Raw genomic sequence first — 22,705 nt, 5'->3', positions numbered from 1 at the left:
CTGCTTGTTTGTCTTTCAGGTTTTTAACTTTATGTCAATATTGCTTGTGATTTTAATTATTTTTGTCAGCTGAATCTTAAATCTCAGAGCTTTTTTGGACACGTGGCTCATGATCAGCACCTTAAACTATGAAGGTAAATATGGTGCAAAAGGTGAGAACTTGCAGAACAAAAAATCTGAACTTGTATGTTAAAATTTGCACTTGTAAAAAATATTCACACACCTGTATTCTGAATGTGAAGTTGCATAGTTGTGTAGATTGATATTTGCATGAACACAATGACAGCTGCAAACTTGTAATGCAACATTTACTCGTGTACTTTAAAAAAGATTTTTTTTACTCAAGTTCATTTTCCATCACAACCACAACTCAGTGATTACAACCTCTCGAATCTGTCACTGCAACTTCACATATGTAGCTCTCTTGCATCACAAAGTGGCGAATCTGCGCCTCGACTTTTGCAACACTTCTTGCGATACATTTGGTGCAAAACTAATTTGTACCTGTGGACTAGGGCTGTGGAGCTCTGAGCCAACAGAACGGGGAAAGCAGGGTTTCTATCGCCAGATGAGGGACAACTCTGTCCGGCTTATTTATGTAGCATGGAAGCTTGGTGGAATAGCAAGCTAGCGTTAGCTAACTAACCAACCAGCCTGCTTCTAAATAATTACCTTTTATTCATCTTAACACTTTTTAACAGTCAAACTGAAACACTGGCGGTGAGCTCCAGGTCCTTCAGTCGCAGACGGACCGTCATCGGTGGGGATCGGCCAGCGTAGCAACATTGCTATTACTGCCAGAAAGCTTCGCTGCCGACCTCGACCTGCAGTCAGAGCTCCAGCGGGACGTTTTTGTTCTGCAAGTTCTCACATTGTATTCTACAAGCTCTCACCTTTTGCACCATATTTACCTTCATATTAAACCCCCCTTGGACCAACCAAACATCAGATTTCTTTATCCCCTAATCCTTCTTTACTAACTGTTCAATGATTTCCTGCAAAATATCCTCTTTCAGCAGCTATTAAATCAAATTAAGGCCAGATTACGTGAGATTATCATTAAAGCAGATGCTTACAAATACTCCATTATTGTCCTTCTAAATCCTGTTTTATTCTTTTTGAGAAGAAGAGGGGACACAATCTCCTTGTCCCCAAATGTGAGGAATATCAGAGCTTGCTGTGCTGTGGATTGTAAATCATGTACCATGTGCAACCAGGCACAGATACAGTATTAAGTATATTCTTAGAAGGGAGGGTTTTAAACAACTTTCATTTGATTACCTGGTCACATATCAGATTGCTGTGTTTGTTGTAATCCAGGCAGGCTGAAGTGTTTTCTGAAGCACATTTTCACTCAGTAAGTCAGTGAGTTACTGCACACTGAGGATCTCTTTCTCCTTTACCACATAATTACAGTACTAGTTTTAAGATGATTCTTGATATGACTAATAAAGACAGAATTGATTGAGTTTGAATTTAAGTGATCCTATCTTCATTCTCAGACCTGTGCGAGCATCTGTGCAGTGAAAAGCTGAAGCTGGCTCTGGCGACGGCGGCCGCAGGGCTTCTCTTCCCTCTCCTGGTGTGGGGAGGTTACGCCCTCCTTCCCTTTGACGCACCGCTGCTGCAGAGCACCCCCCTCAGGGTGGTGTACTCTCTACGCTGCTCCTTCTTCGCCACCATCCCCATCCTGCTCGGTATGTTCATGTATTAAGTTTATTGTGCACTGAAAATAGCACTTAATATAATATAAAACGAACACTATAGGCCGTAAACAATAAAAACCATAGAATAAAATCAGGTAATATTGACCCTCGTCTCTCTGCAGGTGTGTTAGTGCAGGGCGTGGCCCGGCTGCGCTACAGCGCCCTTAAGCCCCTCTATCAGAGTAAACTGGTGAACAGAGAGGTGGCGGTGCACTGGCACTACGTCAACGAATCGCTCGTCCTCTTCCTCTTCTACTTCCTGCAGCTCGCTGTCATGGCAACCTACATCAGCCAGGACCTGGTCAAACTAGTGCCGTTGCTCACCATCATATTTGTATTCGGCAGGTATGTTGTTAAATGTTTAGGATGGAGGAATGGGTAAAGGGATAGATGATATAAATATTGCTTTGGTTGTCTGGATGTTTGCTGGATGCTACTTTATTAATGCTGTATAGTCATTTGTACAAATGGATTCTCCCTATTATGCATAGGAGTTGACTAGTCTAATGTAATCGGACTGTTCAGGCCACACTTACCAGACATAGATTGAGTCAAACATTATAAAAAATATTAAACATTTAAGGCAGGAACGAAGACCAACAAGACTAAAGCTAGATTAAGACATAAACAGCTTTACAACACAAATTTGAAGTCTCCAGTACTGGTGAAAATCAGCAAGAAAGGAAAATATCCCAACACCCTCCTATTATTTACACCACCAAACTGATGAGTCCAATTTCCTTTTAGATTTTAGACAAGGCCTTTTATGATGGAAAAAATAAATATGTTTTATATTAATGGGGAAGAAAAATGTTTTTGAAAAGCCACTAAGACCTAACAAGACTGAGTCTATAGCTGTGCTAGCAGCTCTGTGAGGTCGTACTTTTTCAGAGGGGTGCTTTGAGATAAATGCATGCTAACATGCTCACAACAATGTTTAGCAGGTATAATGTTTACCGTGTTCACCATTTTAGTTTAGCATGTTAGCACAAAGCACAGCTGAGGCTGATGGAATGTCATTAGTTTTATAGTAGTAGTAGTATTCAAAATGAAATTTTCACCTTATGAAGGCCTTAGTATAAAGCCAAACATAAATATTCTTTTTTTTAATGGATAAAATAGACCATTTTTGTTTGTATTTTCAAAACCCTTTAGTGTGATTCTTAAGTCTACAACAGTGGATTCTCTAAATGTTTTTAGTATTTCTTCTCTGCCATGACTGAGTTGCAGCGTCAAGCTATAATCAGTTTTGTTCTTAGTTGCGCTTATGACTGTTATATTTACAGTCTATGGCTTAAATGGAATGATGGAAACGATAGAAGGGAAAGAACATAGCCGTCTATCTTGTGAAAACATCCTGTTAACACTGGCTAACTTTGATGTGGTCCAAACAGACAAATGAATGTCAGCGACAGATACAATGTTGTTTTGAGCTCATGCAGAGTTTGTCAGTTAAATGAATGAGTAAATTAGGTTCAGGCCAAAAATGCTAGGCTGCACATTTACATTCCAACTAGTTGTCTTTCTGTACTTTTAGTTAAGTTTCATTACCATCAGTAATACATTTCACTTGCTCAGCATGACACTGCTAGACACATCTTTACAATACACAGTGAAACCACACAACTGATCAGAAAGGATTAATACAAATCCCCAGTTTAACCATAGTATCTAAACCACTACTGTGTGTGGGGGACTAGCTACTTCCTGTTATAACTTTGCATGCATGGCCACAGTAAGTACAACAGATCAAAGTTTCACAGTGCTGACCGACTGTTAAAGCAGACATTTTGATTACTGTCACCTTTTCCCACACACAAACTGGTTAAACTGGGGATGTGTTTTAAACCTGATGACTTTTGCATGTCCAAATAATTTATTGATTCATGAAGTTTACAAAGTTTTCTTTTGCATTTACACAGGATAACACGAACAATACACTGATAAACCACTACAACAACACATACGTTGAGTGTAGGAGGTGGTGGTGCACAATTACAGTATCTCACAAAAGTGAGTACACCCCTCAAATTTTAGTAAATATTTAATTATATCTTTTAGTGGGACAACACTGAAGAAATTACACTATGCTACAATGTAAAGTATTAAGTGTACAGCTGGTATAATAGTGTAAATGTGCAGTCCCCTCAAAATAACTCAACACACAGCCATTAATGTCTAAACCGCTGGCAACAAAAGTCAGTACACCCCTATGTTAAATTCCCATAGAGGCAGGCAGATTTTTATTTTTAAAGGCCAGTTATTTCATGGATCCAGGATACTATGCATCCTGATAAAGTTCCCTTAGCCTTTGGAATTAAAATAGCCCCACATCATCACATACCCTTCACCATACCTAGAGATTGGCATGGTTTTATGTTGGTTAGCCTAATAGCTGGTTTGACTTGCATTGAGAGATGATTTTATGGAAAGTACCCCATGCCAATCTCTAGGTAATGTGAAGGGCATGTGATGTGATGATGTGGGGCTATTTTAATACATACATACATACATACATACATACATACATACATACATACATACATACATACATACATACATACATACATACATACATACATACATACATACAAGCAGCACTCCATGCAGACTGCATTGTGACTATCATTTGTTATTTTCTGTGCTGCAGGCTGATCTACTGGCTCTGCCTCTCTCTGGGCAGCAGCATCAGGGGCCTCGGCTTCGGCTTCTCCTTCTTTCCCATACTGGTCATGCTGGGCACCAACCTGTACTACGTCTGCTCGTCAGTCGGAGAAGGGGCGGTTTTCGACGTGGAACCTCCCACGACAGCTCCTCCTCCCAGGCTGCGCTGGTGGGGTTAAAGGCAGACGTACAAAAAGGTGATGAGGAGTTAAGAGACAAACAACTGTACCACCTTTTTAATACGACACAACTTGGCTTGTTCTTTTGGTGTCCTATAAAGTTGTAATCCTTCATATTTAAGTCCTGGTTGATTTGGCAACAGCTGCGGTTACATAAGTAACAGCAAGTGTGGTTTATTACAACAACAAACTCTCCTTGAGCAGCTGTTTTTATTATTAAATTAATGATGATCCGATCAAAAATACTCCCAAAAGTGACAGCTTTTGATGAGCAATGACAAACGTATTGCATTTCCTGTGGCTGAGTCACAATAAAAGCCACCACGTGATTCTCCAGTTGAATACTTTTAATTTGAAGCAGCAGTTGGAAATGTTCTGTTTGCATCAGCAGTAACAACAGTGAGGCTGTTATCAATGAGATGAAATGAAACTGCATACATTGTTTCCTGTTAATTCATGGTGTTGTATGAAGGCAATCGGGATTTGCAGGACTTCACCACTACTAATACAAACATATGTAGTATAAATAATGATGTTATTAAAATCTCAAGGAATATGACTGTGTTTTTATATTGTTCACAAAAAAATAAAGGACATGAAGCAGAATGTGGGTTAATTTGTTGCTTGAATGTCTGTATAGAAAAATGAAGAAATCCAGGGTTATGAGACGAAGTTTACATACAACAAAAAAGCTATTATGTGCATGCAAATTAAAAAGAGAGACGTGGTCTGAAGAAGTGCTCTGTGTAACGTGTGTGTTTACTTATTAATCTGCCATTACAAATCTTTGAACAGTCGGAACCTTTTAGTCTTGAGCTAATAAAATCAGGTTTTTGAGGTGAAGAGGCATCCAGTGTTTGGATGTGATCCAGCAAGGTGAAGACAGAAACGTTGGAAATGACAACTGAACGCTGTTAGAAGCACATAATTAAGTAAGTTGGATATCAAAAGTAAATATTTGTGGGCACTTTAAGATTTTTTTATGAGATTGAATTATTAGGTTGTTTAATGACTTTTCCCATTTTTATTTTGTCACACAACTGGCACTAATTGTAATCTTGAAATTTTATATTTATAAGCAAGACTATTAAATGCATCTTTGCTTTATTGATCAGTTTTTTTGTTCTTTATAGCAACAAAATGAACTTTTTTCAGCGTATGATTACAGCATTTAAAGCAATTTCTGGGACTTTGAATGATCTCAATAAAGCAATAACAATAATATAATTGACATTGTGCAGCAGCTGGTGATTCAGATCCAAATGGCTGAGGGGGGAACATGTCACTTTTCTGACTATCTGTCCAACAAAGAGGGGTTAGACATTACGAAAAAACAAATTCAAAACCTGAAAAATGTGGCCAGTCTAGAACAACAACAAATGTGGGCAAACTGTACATGTGAAGTCCGTCCGTCCCTCCCATGCTCATGAACATGATTTTGGGAACGCCTGGAGGGAATGTTCAAATTTGGTGCAAGCGTCCACTTGGACTTAAGGATGAACTTACTAGATTTTGGTGGTCAAAGGTCAAGGTCACTGTGACCTTATAAAACAATATGCTAATTATAACAGAATTTCACACAAATGTCTAATAGGATAAAATGATGAAGTTATGACATTTTATATCCAAAAGGGCAAAGGTCAACTTCTGTACAATGTAATGTAGAATTTGTAGCTTCTTCGCAGCAACATCTATATTTGAAGCATTGTCTACAGCCAGTCTGCTCAGGATGAACAGTCGGCTCTGTCCCTCTCTGAAGATAAACAGTTGAAGGTTCAATTCTTCAGTATGTTGTAACTTTTTTTCGACATTCTATACAATGACTTTTTCACAAATAGCTCAATGAGATAAGCTGCTACAGATGAAATGAAAATTTGAGGTGGTTTCAATTCTTCATCATACTATTTTTCCCTGATACTTGTTTTCGACATACTATACTATGACTTTTTTCGACATACTGTGACCTTTTTATGACTTTTTTTCAACATACTATACTATGACTTTTATATGACTTTTTTCAACATGCTATACTATGATATTTTTAATGACATTTGTCGACATACGATAATATGACATTGTACGACTCTTGTCTTCAGTAGTGCGGACAATAAATACAGCACTGAACCACTGGCTTGTTGGTTTCACAAATATGCTATGACTTGTTTTCCGACATACTATACTATAACATTTTTATGACCTTTTTTGACATACTATACCATGAGTTTTTGTGACTTTTTTTGTCTTCAGTAGTGTGGACAATAAATACAGCTCCGAACCACTTCCTTATTGCCTTCACAAATAACTCAGTGACATAAGCTGCTACAGGTGAAATTAAAAAGTTGAGGTTGAGGGTTCAGTTCTTCACCATTCTGTTACTTTTTTTCGACATACTATTCTATGACTTTTTTATGATATTTTTTGACATACTATACTATGACTTTTTTATGATATTTTTTGACATACTATACTATGACTTTTTATGACATTTTCCCACATACTATACTATGACTTTTTCGACATACTATACTATGACTTTTTTTCGACATACTATGACTTTTTTATGACTATTTTCGACATACTATACTATGACTTTTTTTCGACATACTATACTTTGACTTTTTTATGACTATTTTCAACATACTATACTATGACTATTTATGACATACTATTCTATGACTTTTTTATGACATTTTTGGACATTTTCGACATACTATACTATGACTTTTTATGACAGTCTATACTATGACTAGTTTTCCGACATACTATACTATAACATTTTTATGACCTTTTTGACATACTATACAATGAGTTTTTGTGACTTTTTTTGTCTTCAGTAGTGTGGACAATAAATACAGCTCCGAACCACTTCCTTATTGCCTTCACAAATAACTCAGTGACATAAGCTGCTACAGGTGAAATAAGAAAAGTTGAGGTTGAGGGTTCAGTTCTTCACCATTCTATTACTTTTTTTAGACATACTATTCTATGACTTTTTTATGATATTTTTTGACATACTATACTATGACTTTTTTATGATATTTCTTGACATACTATACTATGACTTTTTATGAAATTTTCCCACATACTATACTATGACTTTTTCGACATACTATACTATGACTTTTTTTCAACATACTATACTATGACTTTTTTATGACTATTTTCAACATACTATACTATGACTATTTATGACATACTATTCTATGACTTTTTTATGACATTTTTGGACATTTTCGACATACTATACTATGACTTTTTATGACAGTCTATACTATGACTAGTTTTCCGACATACTATACTATAACATTTTTATGACCTTTTTTGACATACTATACAATGAGTTTTTGTGACTTTTTTTTGTCTTCAGTAGTGTGGACAATAAATACAGCTCTTCCTCACTTCCTTATTGCCTTCACAAATAACTCAGTGACATAAACTGCTACAGGTGAAATGAAAGAGTTGAGGTTGAGGGTTCAGTTCTTCACCATTCTATTACTTTTTTCGACATACTATACTATGACTTTTTATGACATACTTCAACATACTATACGATGACTTTTTATGACATTTTTCGACATACTATACGATGACTTTTTTTCAACATACTATACGATGACTTTTTTTCAACATACTATACTATGACTTTTTATGCCATTTTTCAACATACTATACTAGGACTATTTTCGACATACTATACTAATACTTTTTTATGACATTTTTCAACATACTATACTATAACTTTTTTCGACATACTATACTATGACTTTTTTATGACATTTTTCAACATACTATACTATAACTTTTTTCGACATACTATACTATGACTTTTTTTGACATTTTTCGACATACTATACTATGAGTTGTTTTTCGACATACAATACTATGACTTTTCTCAAGACATACTATACTATGACTTTTTATGACTTTTTTGACATACTACACAATGACTTTTTTATGACATTTTTCAACATACTATACTATAACTTTTTTTCGACATACTATACTATGAATTTTTTATTACATTTTTCGACATACTATACTAGGACTTTTTTTCGACATACTATACTATGAATTTTTTATGACATTTTTCGACATACTATACTAGGACTTTTTTTCAACATACTATACTATGACTTTTTATGACAGTCTATACTATGACTTGTTTTCCGACATACTATACTATAACATTTTTATGACCTTTTTTGACATACTATACAATGAGTTTTTGTGACTTTTTTTGTCTTCAGTAGTGTGGACAATAAATACAGCTCTGAACCACTTCCTTATTGCCTTCACAAATAACTCAGTGACATAAGCTGCTACAGGTGAAATAAGAAGAGTTGAGGTTGAGGGTTCAGTTCTTCACCATTCTATTACTTTTTTTCGACATACTATACTATGACTTTTTTATGACATTTTTGGACATACTATAATATGACTTTTTTTGACATACTATACTATGACTTTTTATGACAGTCTATACTATGACTTGTTTTCCGACATACTATACTATAACATTTTTATGACCTTTTTTGACATACTATACGATAAGTTTTTGTAACTTTTTTTGTCTTCAGTAGTGTGGACAATAAATACAGCTCCGAACCACTTCCTTATTGCCTTCACAAATAACTCAGTGACATAAGCTGCTACAGGTGAAAGAAGAAGAGTTGAGGTTGAGGGTTCAGTTCTTCACCATTTTATTACTTTTTTTCGACATACTATGCTATGACTTTTTTATGACATTTTTTGACATACTATAATAGGACTTTTTTCAACATACTATACTATAACTTTTTTCAACATACTATACTATGACTTTTTTATGACATTTTTCGACATACTATACTAGGACTTTTTTTCAACATACTATACGATGACTTTTTTTCAACATACTATACTAGGACTTTTTTTCAACATACTATACTAGGACTATTTTCGACATACTATACTAGGACTATTTTCGACATACTATACTAGGACTTTTTTTCAACATACTATACGATGACTTTTTTTCAACATACTATACGATGACTTTTTATGACATTTTTCAACATACTAGGACTATTTTCGACATACTATACTATGACTTTTTTATGACATTTTTGGACATACTATAATATGACTTTTCTTTCGTCATACTATACTATGACTTTTTTATGACATTTTTGGACATACTATAATATGACTTTTCTTTCGACATACTATACTATGACTTTTTATGAATTCTGATTATATATACTATGAGTTGTTTTTCAACATACAATACTATGACGTTTCTCCGACATACTATACTATGACTTTTTATGACTTTTTTGGACATCTATACAATGACTTTTTTATGACATTTTTCAACATACTATACTATAACTTTTTTTCAACATACTATACTATGACTTTTTATGACATTTTTCAACATACTATACTAGGACTATTTTCGACATACTATACTATAACTTTTTTCGACATACTATACTAAGACTTTTTATGACTTTTTTTCAACATACTATACGATGACTTTTTTTCGACATTTTTCGACATACTATACTATGAGTTGTTTTTTGACATACAATACTATGATTTTTCTCCGACATACTATACTATAACTTTTTTTCGACATACTATACTATGAATTTTTTATTACATTTTTCGACATACTATAGACTTTTTTTCGACATACTATACTATGAATTTTTTATGACATTTTTCGACATACTATACTAGGACGTTTTTTCAACATAGTATACGATTACTTTTTTTCAACATACTATACGATGACTTTTTATGACATTTTTCAACATACTATACTAGGACTATTTTCGACATACTATACTAGGACTTTTTTTCAACATACTATACGACGACTTTTTTTCAACATACTATACGACGACTTTTTTTCAACATACTATACTATGACTTTTTATGACATTTTTCAACATACTAGGACTATTTTCGACATACTATACTAGGACTTTTTTATGACATTTTTGGACATACTATAATATGACTTTTCTTTCGACATACTATACTATGACTTTTTATGACAGTCTATACTATGACTTGTTTTCCGACATACTATACTATAACATTTTTATGACTTTTTTTGACATACTATACAATGAGTTTTTGTGACTTTTTTTGTCTTCAGTAGTGTGGACAATAAATACAGCTCCGAACCACTTCCTTTTTGCATTCACAAATAACTCAGTGACATAAGCTCCTACAGGTGAAATAAGAAGAGTTGAGGTTGAGGGTTCAGTTCTTCACCATTCTATTACTTTTTTTCGACATACTATACTATGACTTTTTGATGACATTTTTCGACATAGGACTATTTTCGACATACTATACTATAACTTTTTTCGATATACTATACTATGACTTTTTTATGACATTTTTCAACTCAGTATACTATGACTTTTTTTCGACATTTTCGACATACTATACTATGAGTTGTTTTTCGACATACAATACTATGACTTTTCTCGGACATACTATACTATGACTTTTTATGACATTTTTCGACATACTATACTAGGACTTTTTTTCAACATACTATACGATGACTTTTTTTATGACTTTTTATGACATTTTTCAACATACTAGGACTATTTTTGACATACTATACTATGACTTTTTTATGACATTTTTGGACATACTATAATATGACTTTTTTCGACATACTATACTATGACTTTTTATGACAGTCTATACTATGATTTGTTTTCCGACATACTATACTATAAAATTTTTATGACCTTTTTTGACATACTATACGATAAGTTTTTGTGACTTTTTTTGTCTTCAGTAGTGTGGACAATAAATACAGCTCCGAACCACTTCCTTATTGCCTTCACAAATAACTCAGTGACATAAGCTGCTACAGGTGAAATAAGAAGAGTTGAGGTTGAGGGTTCAGTTCTTCACCATTCTATTACGTTTTTTAGACATACTATTCTATGACTTTTTTATGATATTTTTTGACATACTATACTATGACTTTTTTATGATATTTTTTGACATACTATACTATGACTTTTTATGAAATTTTCCCAGATACTATACTATGACTTTTTCGACATACTATACTATGACTTTTTTTCGACATACTATACTATGACTTTTTTATGACTATTTTCAACATACTATACTATGACTATTTATGACATACTATTCTATGACTTTTTTATGACATTTTTGGACATTTTTGACATACTATACTATGACTTTTTATGACAGTCTATACTATGACTAGTTTTCCGACATACTATACTATAACATTTTTATGACCTTTTTTGACATACTATACAATGAGTTTTTGTGACTTTTTTTGTCTTCAGTAGTGTGGACAATAAATACAGCTCTTCCTCACTTCCTTATTGCCTTCACAAATAACTCAGTGACATAAGCTGCTACAGGTGAAATGAAAGAGTTGAGGTTGAGGGTTCAGTTCTTCACCATTCTATTACTTTTTTCGACATACTATACTATGACTTTTTATGACATACTTCAAAATACTATACTAGGACTATTTTCGACATACTATACTATGACTTTTTATGACATACTATTCTATGACTTTTTTATTTTTGGACATAGTATAATATTACTTTTTTCGACATAATATACTATGACTTTTTATGACAGTCTATACTATGACTTGTTTTCCGACATACTATACTATAACATTTTTATGATATTTTTTGACATACTATACTATGACTTTTTATGACATACTATTCTATGACTTTTTTATGACTTTTTTCGACATACTATACCATGACTTTTATCGACATACTATACTATGACTTTTTTATGACATTTTTCCACATACTATACTATGACTATTTTCGACATACTATACTATGACTTTTTATGACAGTCTATACTATGACTTGTTTTCCGACATACTATACTATAACATTTTTATGACCTTTTTTGACATACTATACAATGAGTTTTTGTGACTTTTTTTGTCTTCAGTAGTGTGGACAATAAATACAGCTCCGAACCACTTCCTTATTGCCTTCACAAATAACTCAGTGACATAAGCTGCTACAGGTGAAATAAGAAAAGTTGAGGTTGAGGGTTCAGTTCTTCACCATTCTATTACTTTTTTTCGACATACTATACTATGACTTTTTGATGATATTTTTCGACATACTATACTAGGACTATTTTCGACATACTATACTATAACTTTTTTCGATATACTATACTATGACTTTTTTATGACATTTTTCAACTCAGTATACTATGACTTTTTTTCGACATTTTCGACATACTATACTATGAGTTGTTTTTCGACATACAATACTATGACTTTTCTCAAGACATACTATACTATGACTTTTTATGACTTTTTTGACATACTATACAATGACTTTTTTATGACATTTTTCAACATACTATACTATAACGTTTTTTCGACATACTATACTATGAATTTTTTATGACATTTTTCGACATACTATACTAGGACTTTTTTTCAACATACTATACGATGACTTTTTTTCAACATACTATACTATGACTTTTTTATGACATTTTTGGACATACTATAATATGACTTTTTTCGACATACTATACTATGACTTTTTATGACAGTCTATACTATGATTTGTTTTCCGACATACTATACTATAACATTTTTATGACTTTTTTTGACATACTATACGATAAGTTTTTGTGACTTTTTTTGTCTTCAGTAGTGTGGACAATAAATACAGCTCCGAACCACTTCCTTATTGCCTTCACAAATAACTCAGTGACATAAGCTGCTACAGGTGAAATAAGAAGAGTTGAGGTTTCAGTTCTTCACCATTCTATTACTTTTTTCGACATACTATACTATGACTTTTTTATGACATTTTTCGACATACTATACTAGGACTATTTTCGACATACTATACTATAACTTTTTTTGACATACTATACTATGACTTTTTGATGACATTTTTCGACATACTACACTAGGACTATTTTCGACATACTATACTATAACTTTTTTCGACATACTATACTATGACTTTTTTATGACAATTTTCTACATACTATACTAGGACTTTTTATGACATACTATTCTATAACTTTTTTATGACATTTTTCAACATACTATACTAGGACTTTTTTATGACTTTTTTTCAACTAACTATACTATGACTTTTTTTCGACATACAATACTATGACTTTGCTCCGATATACTATACTATGACTTTTTATGACTTTTTTCGACATACTATACTATGACTTTTTACGACTTGTTTTTCGACATACTATACTAGGACTTTTTATGACATTTTTCAACATACTATACTAGGACTATTTTCGACATACTATACTATGACTTTTTTATGACATTTTTGGACATACTATAATATGACTTTTTTTGACATACTATACTATAACATTTTTATGACCTTTTTTGACGTACTATAAGTTTTTGTGACTTTTTTTGTCTTCAGTAGTGTGGACAATAAATACAGCTCCGAACCACTTCCTTATTGCCTTCACAAATAACTCAGTGACATAAGCTGCTACAGGTGAAATAAGAAGAGTTGAGGTTTCAGTTCTTCACCATTCTATTACTTTTTTTCGACATACTATACTAGGACTATTTTTGACATACTATACTATAACTTTTTTCGACATACTATACTATGACCTCTCCGGGAACCATCACCTTATCGTGGTGGAGAGGTTTGTGTGTCCCCTATGAACCTGAGGGCTGTGCTGTCTGGAGCTGTGTGCTCCGGGCAACTTCCCTCTCCATCCCATGGGCCCACCACCTGTGGGAGGAACCGCTGGGGTCGGGTGTGCTGCCACATGGGTGGCAGTGAAGGTCAGGGGCCCTAGCGGACCAGACCCGGGCAGCAGACGCTGGCTCTGGGGACGTGGAATGTCACCTCTCTGTGGGGGAAGGAGCCGGAGCTTGTGCGGGATGTGGAGCGCTACCGGTTAGATCTGGTGGGGCTTACCTCTACGCACAGTCTCGGTTCTGGAACCGTACTCCTGGATAGGGGTTGGACTCTTTTCTTCCCCGGAGTTGCCCAGGGTGTGAGGCGCCGCGCGGGTGTGGGGATACTCACAAGCCCCCGGCTGAGCGCCGCTATGTTGGAGTTTACCCCGGTGGACGAGAGGGTCGCCTCCCTACGCCTGCGGGTTGTGGGGAGGAAAATTCTGACTGTTGTTTGTGCATATGCACCAAACAAGAGTTCGGAGTATTCGGCCTTCTTGGAGACCTTGAGTGGAGTCCTGTATGGGGCTCCAGTGGGGACTCCATAGTTCTGCTGGGGGACTTCAACGCACACGTGGGCAATGATGGAGACACATGGAGAGGCGTGATTGGGAGGAACGGCCTCCCTGATCTAAACCAGAGTGGTTGTTTGTTGTTGGACTTCTGTGCTAGTCATGGATTGTCTATAACGAACACCATGTTCGAACATAGGGATGCTCATAAGTGTACTTGGTACCAGAGCACCCTAGGCCAAAGATCAATGATTGATTTTATAATCGTTTCATCTGATCTGAGGCTGTGTGTTTTGGACACTCGGGTGAAGAGAGGGGCGGAGCTGTCAACTGATCACCATCTGGTGGTGAGTTGGGTCAGGGGGTTGGGGAAGACTGTGGACAGACCTCGTAAGCCCAAACGGGTAGTGCGGATAAATTGGGAACGTCTGGAGGAGGCCCCTGTCCGACAGACTTTCAACTCACAGCTCCGGCGGACTTTTCGTTACATACCTGTGGAAGCTGGGGGCATTGAACCCGCGAGTGGACAATGTTCAAAGTTTCCATTGCTGAAGCCGCTGACTAGGAGCTGTGGTCTTAGGTGCCTCAAGGGGCGGTAACCCACAAACACTGTGGTGGACACCGGTGGTCAGGGAAGCTGTCCGACTGAAGAAGGAGTCTTTTCGGGATATGTTATCCCAGAGGACTCCGGAGGCAGTTGCAAGGTATCGAGGGGCCCGAAGGGATGCAGCCTCTGCCGTGAAAGAGGCAAAGCAGCGGGTGTGGGAGAAGTTCGGAGAAGACATGGAGAAGGACTTTCGGTCGGCACCAAGGTGCTTCTGGAAAACCGTTCACCACCTCAGGAGGGGGAAGCGGGGAACCATCCAAGCTGTGTACAGTAAGGATGGGACACTGTTGACCTCAACTGAGGAGGTAATAGGGCGGTGGAAGGAGCACTTTGAGGAACTCCTAAATCCGACTTATACGCCCTCTATGGTAGAGGCAGAGCTGGAGGATGATGGGGGATTGTCGTTAATTTCCCTGGTGGAAGTTGCTGAGGTAGTTAAACAACTCCACAGTGGCAATGCCCCAGGGATTGATGAGATCCGTCCAGAAATGCTTAAAGCTCTTGGTGTGGAAGGGTTGTCTTGGTTGACACGCCTCTTCAACATTGCGTGGAAGTCTGGGACGGTGCCTAAGGACCGGGGTGGTGGTTCCCCTTTTCAAAAAGGGGGACCAGAGGGTGTGGGCCAATTACAGGGGTATCACACTTCTCAGCCTCCCCGGGAAAGTCTACTCCAAGGTGCTGGAAAGGAGGGTTCGGTCGATAGTTGAACCTCAGGTTGAGGAGGAACAATGCGGATTCCGTCCTGGTCGTGGAACAACGGACCAGATCTTTACTCTCGCAAGGACCCTGCAGGGAGCCTGGGAGTATGCCCAACCAGTCTACATGTGTTTTGTGGATCTGGAGAAGGCGTATGACCGGGTCCCCCGGGAGATAGTGTGGGAGGTGCTGCGGGAGAATGGGGTGAGGGGGTCCCTTCTCAGAGCCATTCAATCTCTGTACAACCAAAGCGAGAGCTGTGTCCGGGTTCTCGGCAGTAAGTCGTTTCAGGTGAGGGTTGGCCTCCGCCAGGGCTGCGCTTTGTCACCAATCCTGTTTGTAGTATTTATGGACAGGATATCGAGGCGTAGTCGGGGTGGAGAGGGGTTGCAGTTCGGTGGGCTGGGGATCTCATCGCTGCTTTTTGCAGATGATGTGGTCCTGATGGCATCATCGGCCTTTGACCTTCAGCACTCACTGGATCGGTTCGCAGCCGAGTGTGAAGCAGCTGGGATGAGGATCAGCACCTCTAAATCGGAGGCCATGGTTCTCAGCAGGAAACCGATGGAGTGCCTTCTCCAGGTAGGGAATGAGTCCTTACCCCAAGTGAAGGAGTTCAAGTACCTTGGTGTCTTGTTCGCGAGTGAGGGGACAATGGAGCGGGAGATTGGTCGGAGAATCGGCGCAGCGGGTGCGGTATTACATTCAATCTATCGCACCGTTAGTGAAGAGAGCTGAGCCAGAAGGCAAAGCTCTCAATCTACCGGTCAGTTTTTGTTCCTACCCTCACCTATGGTCATGAAGGCTGGGTCATGACCGAAAGAACAAGATCCAGGGTACAAGCGGCCAAAATGGGTTTCCTCAGGAGGGTGGCTGGCGTCTCCCTTAGAGATAGGGTGAGAAGCTCAGTCATCCGTGAGGAGCTCGGAGTAGAGCCGCTGCTCCTTCGCGTCGAAAGGAGCCAGTTGAGGTGGTTCGTGCATCTGGTAAGGATGCCCCCTGGGCGCCTCCCTAGGGAGGTGTTCCAGGCACGTCCAGCTGGGAGGAGGCCTCGGGGAAGACCCAGGACTAGGTGGAGGGATTATATCTCCAACCTGGCCTGGGAACGCCTCGGGATCCCCCAGTCGGAGCTGGTTAATGTGGCTCGGGAAAGGGAAGTTTGGGGTCCCCTGCTGGAGCTGCTACCCCCGCGACCCGATACCGGATAAGCGGACGAAGATGGATGGATGGATGGATATACTATGACTTTTTGATGACATTTTTCGACATACTATACTAGGACTATTTTCGACATACTATACTATAACTTTTTTCGACATACTATACTATGACTTTTTTATGACATTTTTCTACATACTATACTATGACTTTTTATGACATACTAGTCTATAACTTTTTTATGACATTTTTCGACATACTATACTAGGACTTTTTTATGACTTTTTTTCAACTAACTATACTATGACTTTTTTCGACATACAATACTATGACTTTGCTCCGATATACTATACTATGACTTTTTATGACTTTTTGACATACTATACTATGACTTTTTACGACTTGTTTTTCGACATACTATACTAGGACTTTTATGACATTTTTCAACATACTATACTAGGAATTTTCGACATACTATACTATGACTTTTTATGACATTTTTGGACATACTATAATATGACTTTTTTGACATACTATACTATAACATTTTTATGACCTTTTTGACGTACTATAAGTTTTTGTGACTTTTTGTCTTCAGTAGTGTGGACAAGTATAAATACAGCTGAACCACTTCCTTATTGCCTTCACAAATAACTCAGTGACATAAGCTGCTACAGGTGAAATAAGAAGAGTTGAGGTTTCAGTTCTTCACCATTCTATTACTTTTTTTCGACATACTATACTAGGACTATTTTTGACATACTATACTATAACTTTTTTCGACATACTATACTATGACCTCTCCGGGAACCATCACCTTATCGTGGTGGAGAGGTTTGTGTGTCCCTATGAACCTGAGGGCTGTGCTGTCTGGAGCTGTGTGCTCCGTGGCAACTCCCTCTCCATCCCATGGGCCCACCACCTGTGGGAGGAACCGCTGGGGTCGGGTGTGCTGCCACATGGGTGGCAGTGAAGGTCAGGGGCCTTGACGGACCAGACCCGGGCAGCAGACGCTGGCTCTGGGGACGTGGAATGTCACCTCTCTGTGGGGGAAGGAGCCGGAGCTTGTGCGGGATGTGGAGCGCTACCGGTTAGATCTGGTGGGGCTTACCTCTACGCACAGTCTCGGTTCTGGAACCGTACTCCTGGATAGGGGTTGGACTCTTTTCTTCCCCGGAGTTGCCCAGGGTGTGGGCCGCCCGCGGGTGTGGGGATACTCACAAGCCCCGGCTGAGCGCCCGCTATGTTGGAGTTTACCCGGTGGACCGAGAGGGTCGCCTCCCTACGCCTGCGGGTTGTGGGGAGGAAAATTCTGACTGTTGTTTGTGCATATGCACCAAACAAGAGTTCGGAGTATTCGGCCTTCTTGGAGACCTTGAGTGGAGTCCTGTATGGGGCTCCAGTGGGGGACTCCATAGTTCTGCTGGGGGACTTCAACGCACACGTGGGCAATGATGGAGACACATGGAGAGGCGTGATTGGGAGGAACGGCCTCCCTGATCTAAACCAGAGTGGTTGTTTGTTGTTGGACTTCTGTGCTAGTCATGGATTGTCTATAACGAACACCATGTTCGAACATAGGGATGCTCATAAGTGTACTTGGTACCAGAGCACCCTAGGCCAAAGATCAATGATTGATTTTATAATCGTTTCATCTGATCTGAGGCTGTGTGTTTTGGACACTCGGGTGAAGAGAGGGGCGGAGCTGTCAACTGATCACCATCTGGTGGTGAGTTGGGTCAGGGGGTGGGGGAAGACTGTGGACAGACCTCGTAAGCCCAAACGGGTAGTGCGGATAAATTGGGAACGTCTGGAGGAGGCCCCTGTCCGACAGACTTTCAACTCACAGCTCCGGCGGAGCTTTTCGTGCATACCTGTGGAAGCTGGGGGCATTGAACCCGAGTGGACAATGTTCAAAGTTTCCATTGCTGAAGCCGCGGCTAGGAGCTGTGGTCTTAGGTGCCTCAAGGGGCGGTAACCCACAAACACCGTGGTGGACACCGGTGGTCAGGGAAGCTGTCCGACTGAAGAAGGAGTCTTTTCGGGATATGTTATCCCAGAGGACTCCGGAGGCAGTTGCAAGGTATCGAGGGGCCCGAAGGGATGCAGCCTCTGCCGTGAAAGAGGCAAAGCAGCGGGTGTGGGAGAAGTTCGGAGAAGACATGGAGAAGGACTTTCGGTCGGCACCAAGGTGCTTCTGGAAAACCGTTCACCACCTCAGGAGGGGGAAGCGGGGAACCATCCAAGCTGTGTACAGTAAGGATGGGACACTGTTGACCTCAACTGAGGAGGTAATAGGGCGGTGGAAGGAGCACTTTGAGGAACTCCTAAATCCGACTTATACGCCCTCTATGGTAGAGGCAGAGCTGGAGGATGATGGGGGATTGTCGTTAATTTCCCTGGTGGAAGTTGCTGAGGTAGTTAAACAACTCCACAGTGGCAATGCCCCAGGGATTGATGAGATCCGTCCAGAAATGCTTAAAGCTCTTGGTGTGGAAGGGTTGTCTTGGTTGAACCGCCTCTTCAACATTGCGTGGAAGTCTGGGGACGGTGCCCTAAGGACCGGGGTGGTGGTTCCCCCTTTTCAAAAGGGGGACCAGAGGGTGTGGGCCAATTACAGGGGTATCACACTTCTCAGCCTCCCCGGGAAAGTTACTACCCAAGGTGCTGGAAAGGAGGGTTGTTCGATAGTTGAACCTCAGGTTGAGGAGGAACAATGCGGATTCCGTCCTGGTGCGTGGAACAACGGACCAGATCTTTACTCGCAAGGACCCTGCAGGGAGCCTGGGAGTATGCCCAACCAGTCTACATGTGTTTTGTGGATCTGGGAAGGCGTATGACCGGGTCCCCGGGGGTAGTGTGGGAGGTGCTGCGGGAGAATGGGGTGAGGGGTCCCTTCTCAGAGCCATTCAATCTCTGTACAACCAAAGCGAGAGCTGTGTCCGTCCGGTTCCCGGCGTAAGTCGTTTCAGGTGAGGGTTGGCCTCCGCCAGGGGCGCGCTTTGTCACCAATCCTGTTTGTAGTATTTATGGACAGGATATCGAGGCGTAGTCGGGGTGGAGAGGGGTTGCAGTTCGGTGGGCTGGGGATCTCATCGCTGCTTTTTGCAGATGATGTGGTCCTGATGGCATCATCGGCCTTTGACCTTCAGCACTCACTGGATCGGTTCGCAGCCGAGTGTGAAGCAGCTGGGATGAGGATCAGCACCTCTAAATCGGAGGCCATGGTTCTCAGCAGGAAACCGATGGAGTGCCTTCTCCAGGTAGGGGAATGAGTCCTTACCCCAAGTGAAGGAGTTCAAGTACCTTGGTGTCTTGTTCGAAGTGAGGGGACAATGGAGCCGGGAGATTGGTCGGAGAATCGGTAGCGGGGTGGCGGGATTACATTCAATCTATCGCACCGTTGTGACGAAAAGAGAGCTGAGCCAGAAGGCAAAGCTCTCAATCTACCGGTCAGTTTTTGTTCCTACCCTCACCTATGGTCATGAAGGCTGGGTCATGACCGAAAGAACAAGATCCAGGGTACAAGCGGCCAAAATGGGTTTCCTCAGGAGGGTGGCTGGCGTCTCCCTTAGAGATAGGGTGAGAAGCTCAGTCATCCGTGAGGAGCTCGGAGTAGAGCCGCTGCTCCTTCGCGTCGAAAGGAGCCAGTTGAGGTGGTTCGTGCATCTGGTAAGGATGCCCCCTGGGCGCCTCCCTAGGGAGGTGTTCCAGGCACGTCCAGCTGGGAGGAGGCCTCGGGGAAGACCCAGGACTAGGTGGAGGGATTATATCTCCAACCTGGCCTGGGAACGCCTCGGATCCCCAGTCCGGAGCTGGTTAATGTGGCTCCGGGAAAGGGAAGTTTGGGGTCCCCTGCTGGCGCTGCTACCCCAGCGACCCGATCCCGGATAAAGCGAGGCCAGATGGATGGATGGATGGATATACTATGACTTTTTGATGACATTTTTCGACATACTATACTAGGACTATTTTCGACATACTATACTATAACTTTTTTCGACATACTATACTATGACTTTTTTATGACATTTTTCTACATACTATACTATGACTTTTTATGACATACTAGTCTATAACTTTTTTATGACATTTTTCGACATACTATACTAGGACTTTTTTATGACTTTTTTTCAACTAACTATACTATGACTTTTTTTCGACATTTTTCGACATACTATACTAGGACTTTGCTCCGACATACTATACTAGGACTTTTTATGACTTTTTTCGACATACTATACTATGACTTTTTATGACTATTTTCGACATACTATACTATGAATTTTTATGACATTTTTCGACATACTATACTAGGACTTTTTTTCAACATACTATACGATGACTTTTTTTCAACGTACTATACTATGACATTTTATGACATTTTTCAACATACTATACTAGGAATTTTTTCGACATACTATACTATGACTTTTTATGACTTTTTTCGACATACTATACTAGGACTTTTTTTCAACATACTATACGATGACTTTTTTTCAACGTACTATACTATGACATTTTATGACATTTTTCAACATACTATACTATGACTTTTTTCGACATACTATACAATGACTTTTTTATGACATTTTTCGACATACTATACTATAACTTTTTTTCGACATACTATACTATGAATTCTTTTCAACATACTATACTACGACTTTTTATGACATTTTTCAACATACTATACTAGGACTATTTTCGACATTCTATACCATGACTTTTTATGACAGTCTATACTATGACTTGTTTTCCGAGATACTATACTATAACATTTTTATGACCTTTTTTGACATACTATACGATACGTTTTTGTGACTTTTTTTGTCTTCAGTAGTGTGGACAATAAATACAGCTCCGAACCACTTCCTTATTGCCTTCACAAATAACTCAGTGACAAGCTGCTACAGGTGAAATGAAAGAGTTGAGGTTGAGGGTTCAGTTCTTCACCATTCTATTACTTTTTTTCGACATACTATTCTATGACTTTTTCATGACATTTTTCGACATACTATACTAGGACTATTTGCTACATACTATACTAGGACTTTTTATGACATACTATTCTATGACTTTTTGATGACATTTTTCGACATACTATACTAGGACTTTTTTATGAATTTCTTTCGACATACTATATTATGATTTTTTTTCGACATACTATATTATGACTTTTTTATATTTTTCGACATACTATACTAGGACTTTTTATGATATTTTTCGACATACTATACTAGGACTTTTTTCGACATACTATACTATAACTTTTTTCGACATACTATACTAGGACTTTTTATGACATTTTTCGACATACTATACTAGGACTTTTTTATGACTTTTTTTCGACTAACTATACTATGACTTTTTTTCGACATTTTTCGACATACTATACTATGAGTTGTTTTTCGACATACATTACAGGCCAAAAGTTTGGACACACC

General features: G+C 39.0%; 1 protein-coding gene across 2 annotated transcripts in view; it reads left to right on the top strand.

Annotated features, from left to right (window-relative positions):
• LOC120571903 (transmembrane protein 79-like) overlaps nt 1-5,286 on the top strand; it is a 10,310-nt gene extending 5,024 nt beyond the window's left edge. For both annotated transcript variants that reach the window (XM_039821037.1, XM_039821036.1), the window contains 3 exons: nt 1,503-1,697; nt 1,829-2,051; nt 4,357-5,286. In XM_039821037.1, coding sequence (XP_039676971.1) covers nt 1,503-1,697; nt 1,829-2,051; nt 4,357-4,549 — 611 coding nt within the window. In that variant the 3' untranslated portion in view covers nt 4,550-5,286. The remainder of the gene's footprint in view (nt 1-1,502; nt 1,698-1,828; nt 2,052-4,356) is intronic.
• Nucleotides 5,287-22,705: the final 17,419 nt, after the last annotated feature.

The sequence above is a fragment of the Perca fluviatilis genome, chromosome 13 (genome assembly GCF_010015445.1).
Source record: "Perca fluviatilis chromosome 13, GENO_Pfluv_1.0, whole genome shotgun sequence".
NCBI classification, from domain to species: Eukaryota; Metazoa; Chordata; class Actinopteri; order Perciformes; family Percidae; genus Perca; species Perca fluviatilis.
This window is presented reverse-complemented; position numbering and strand designations above follow the sequence as displayed.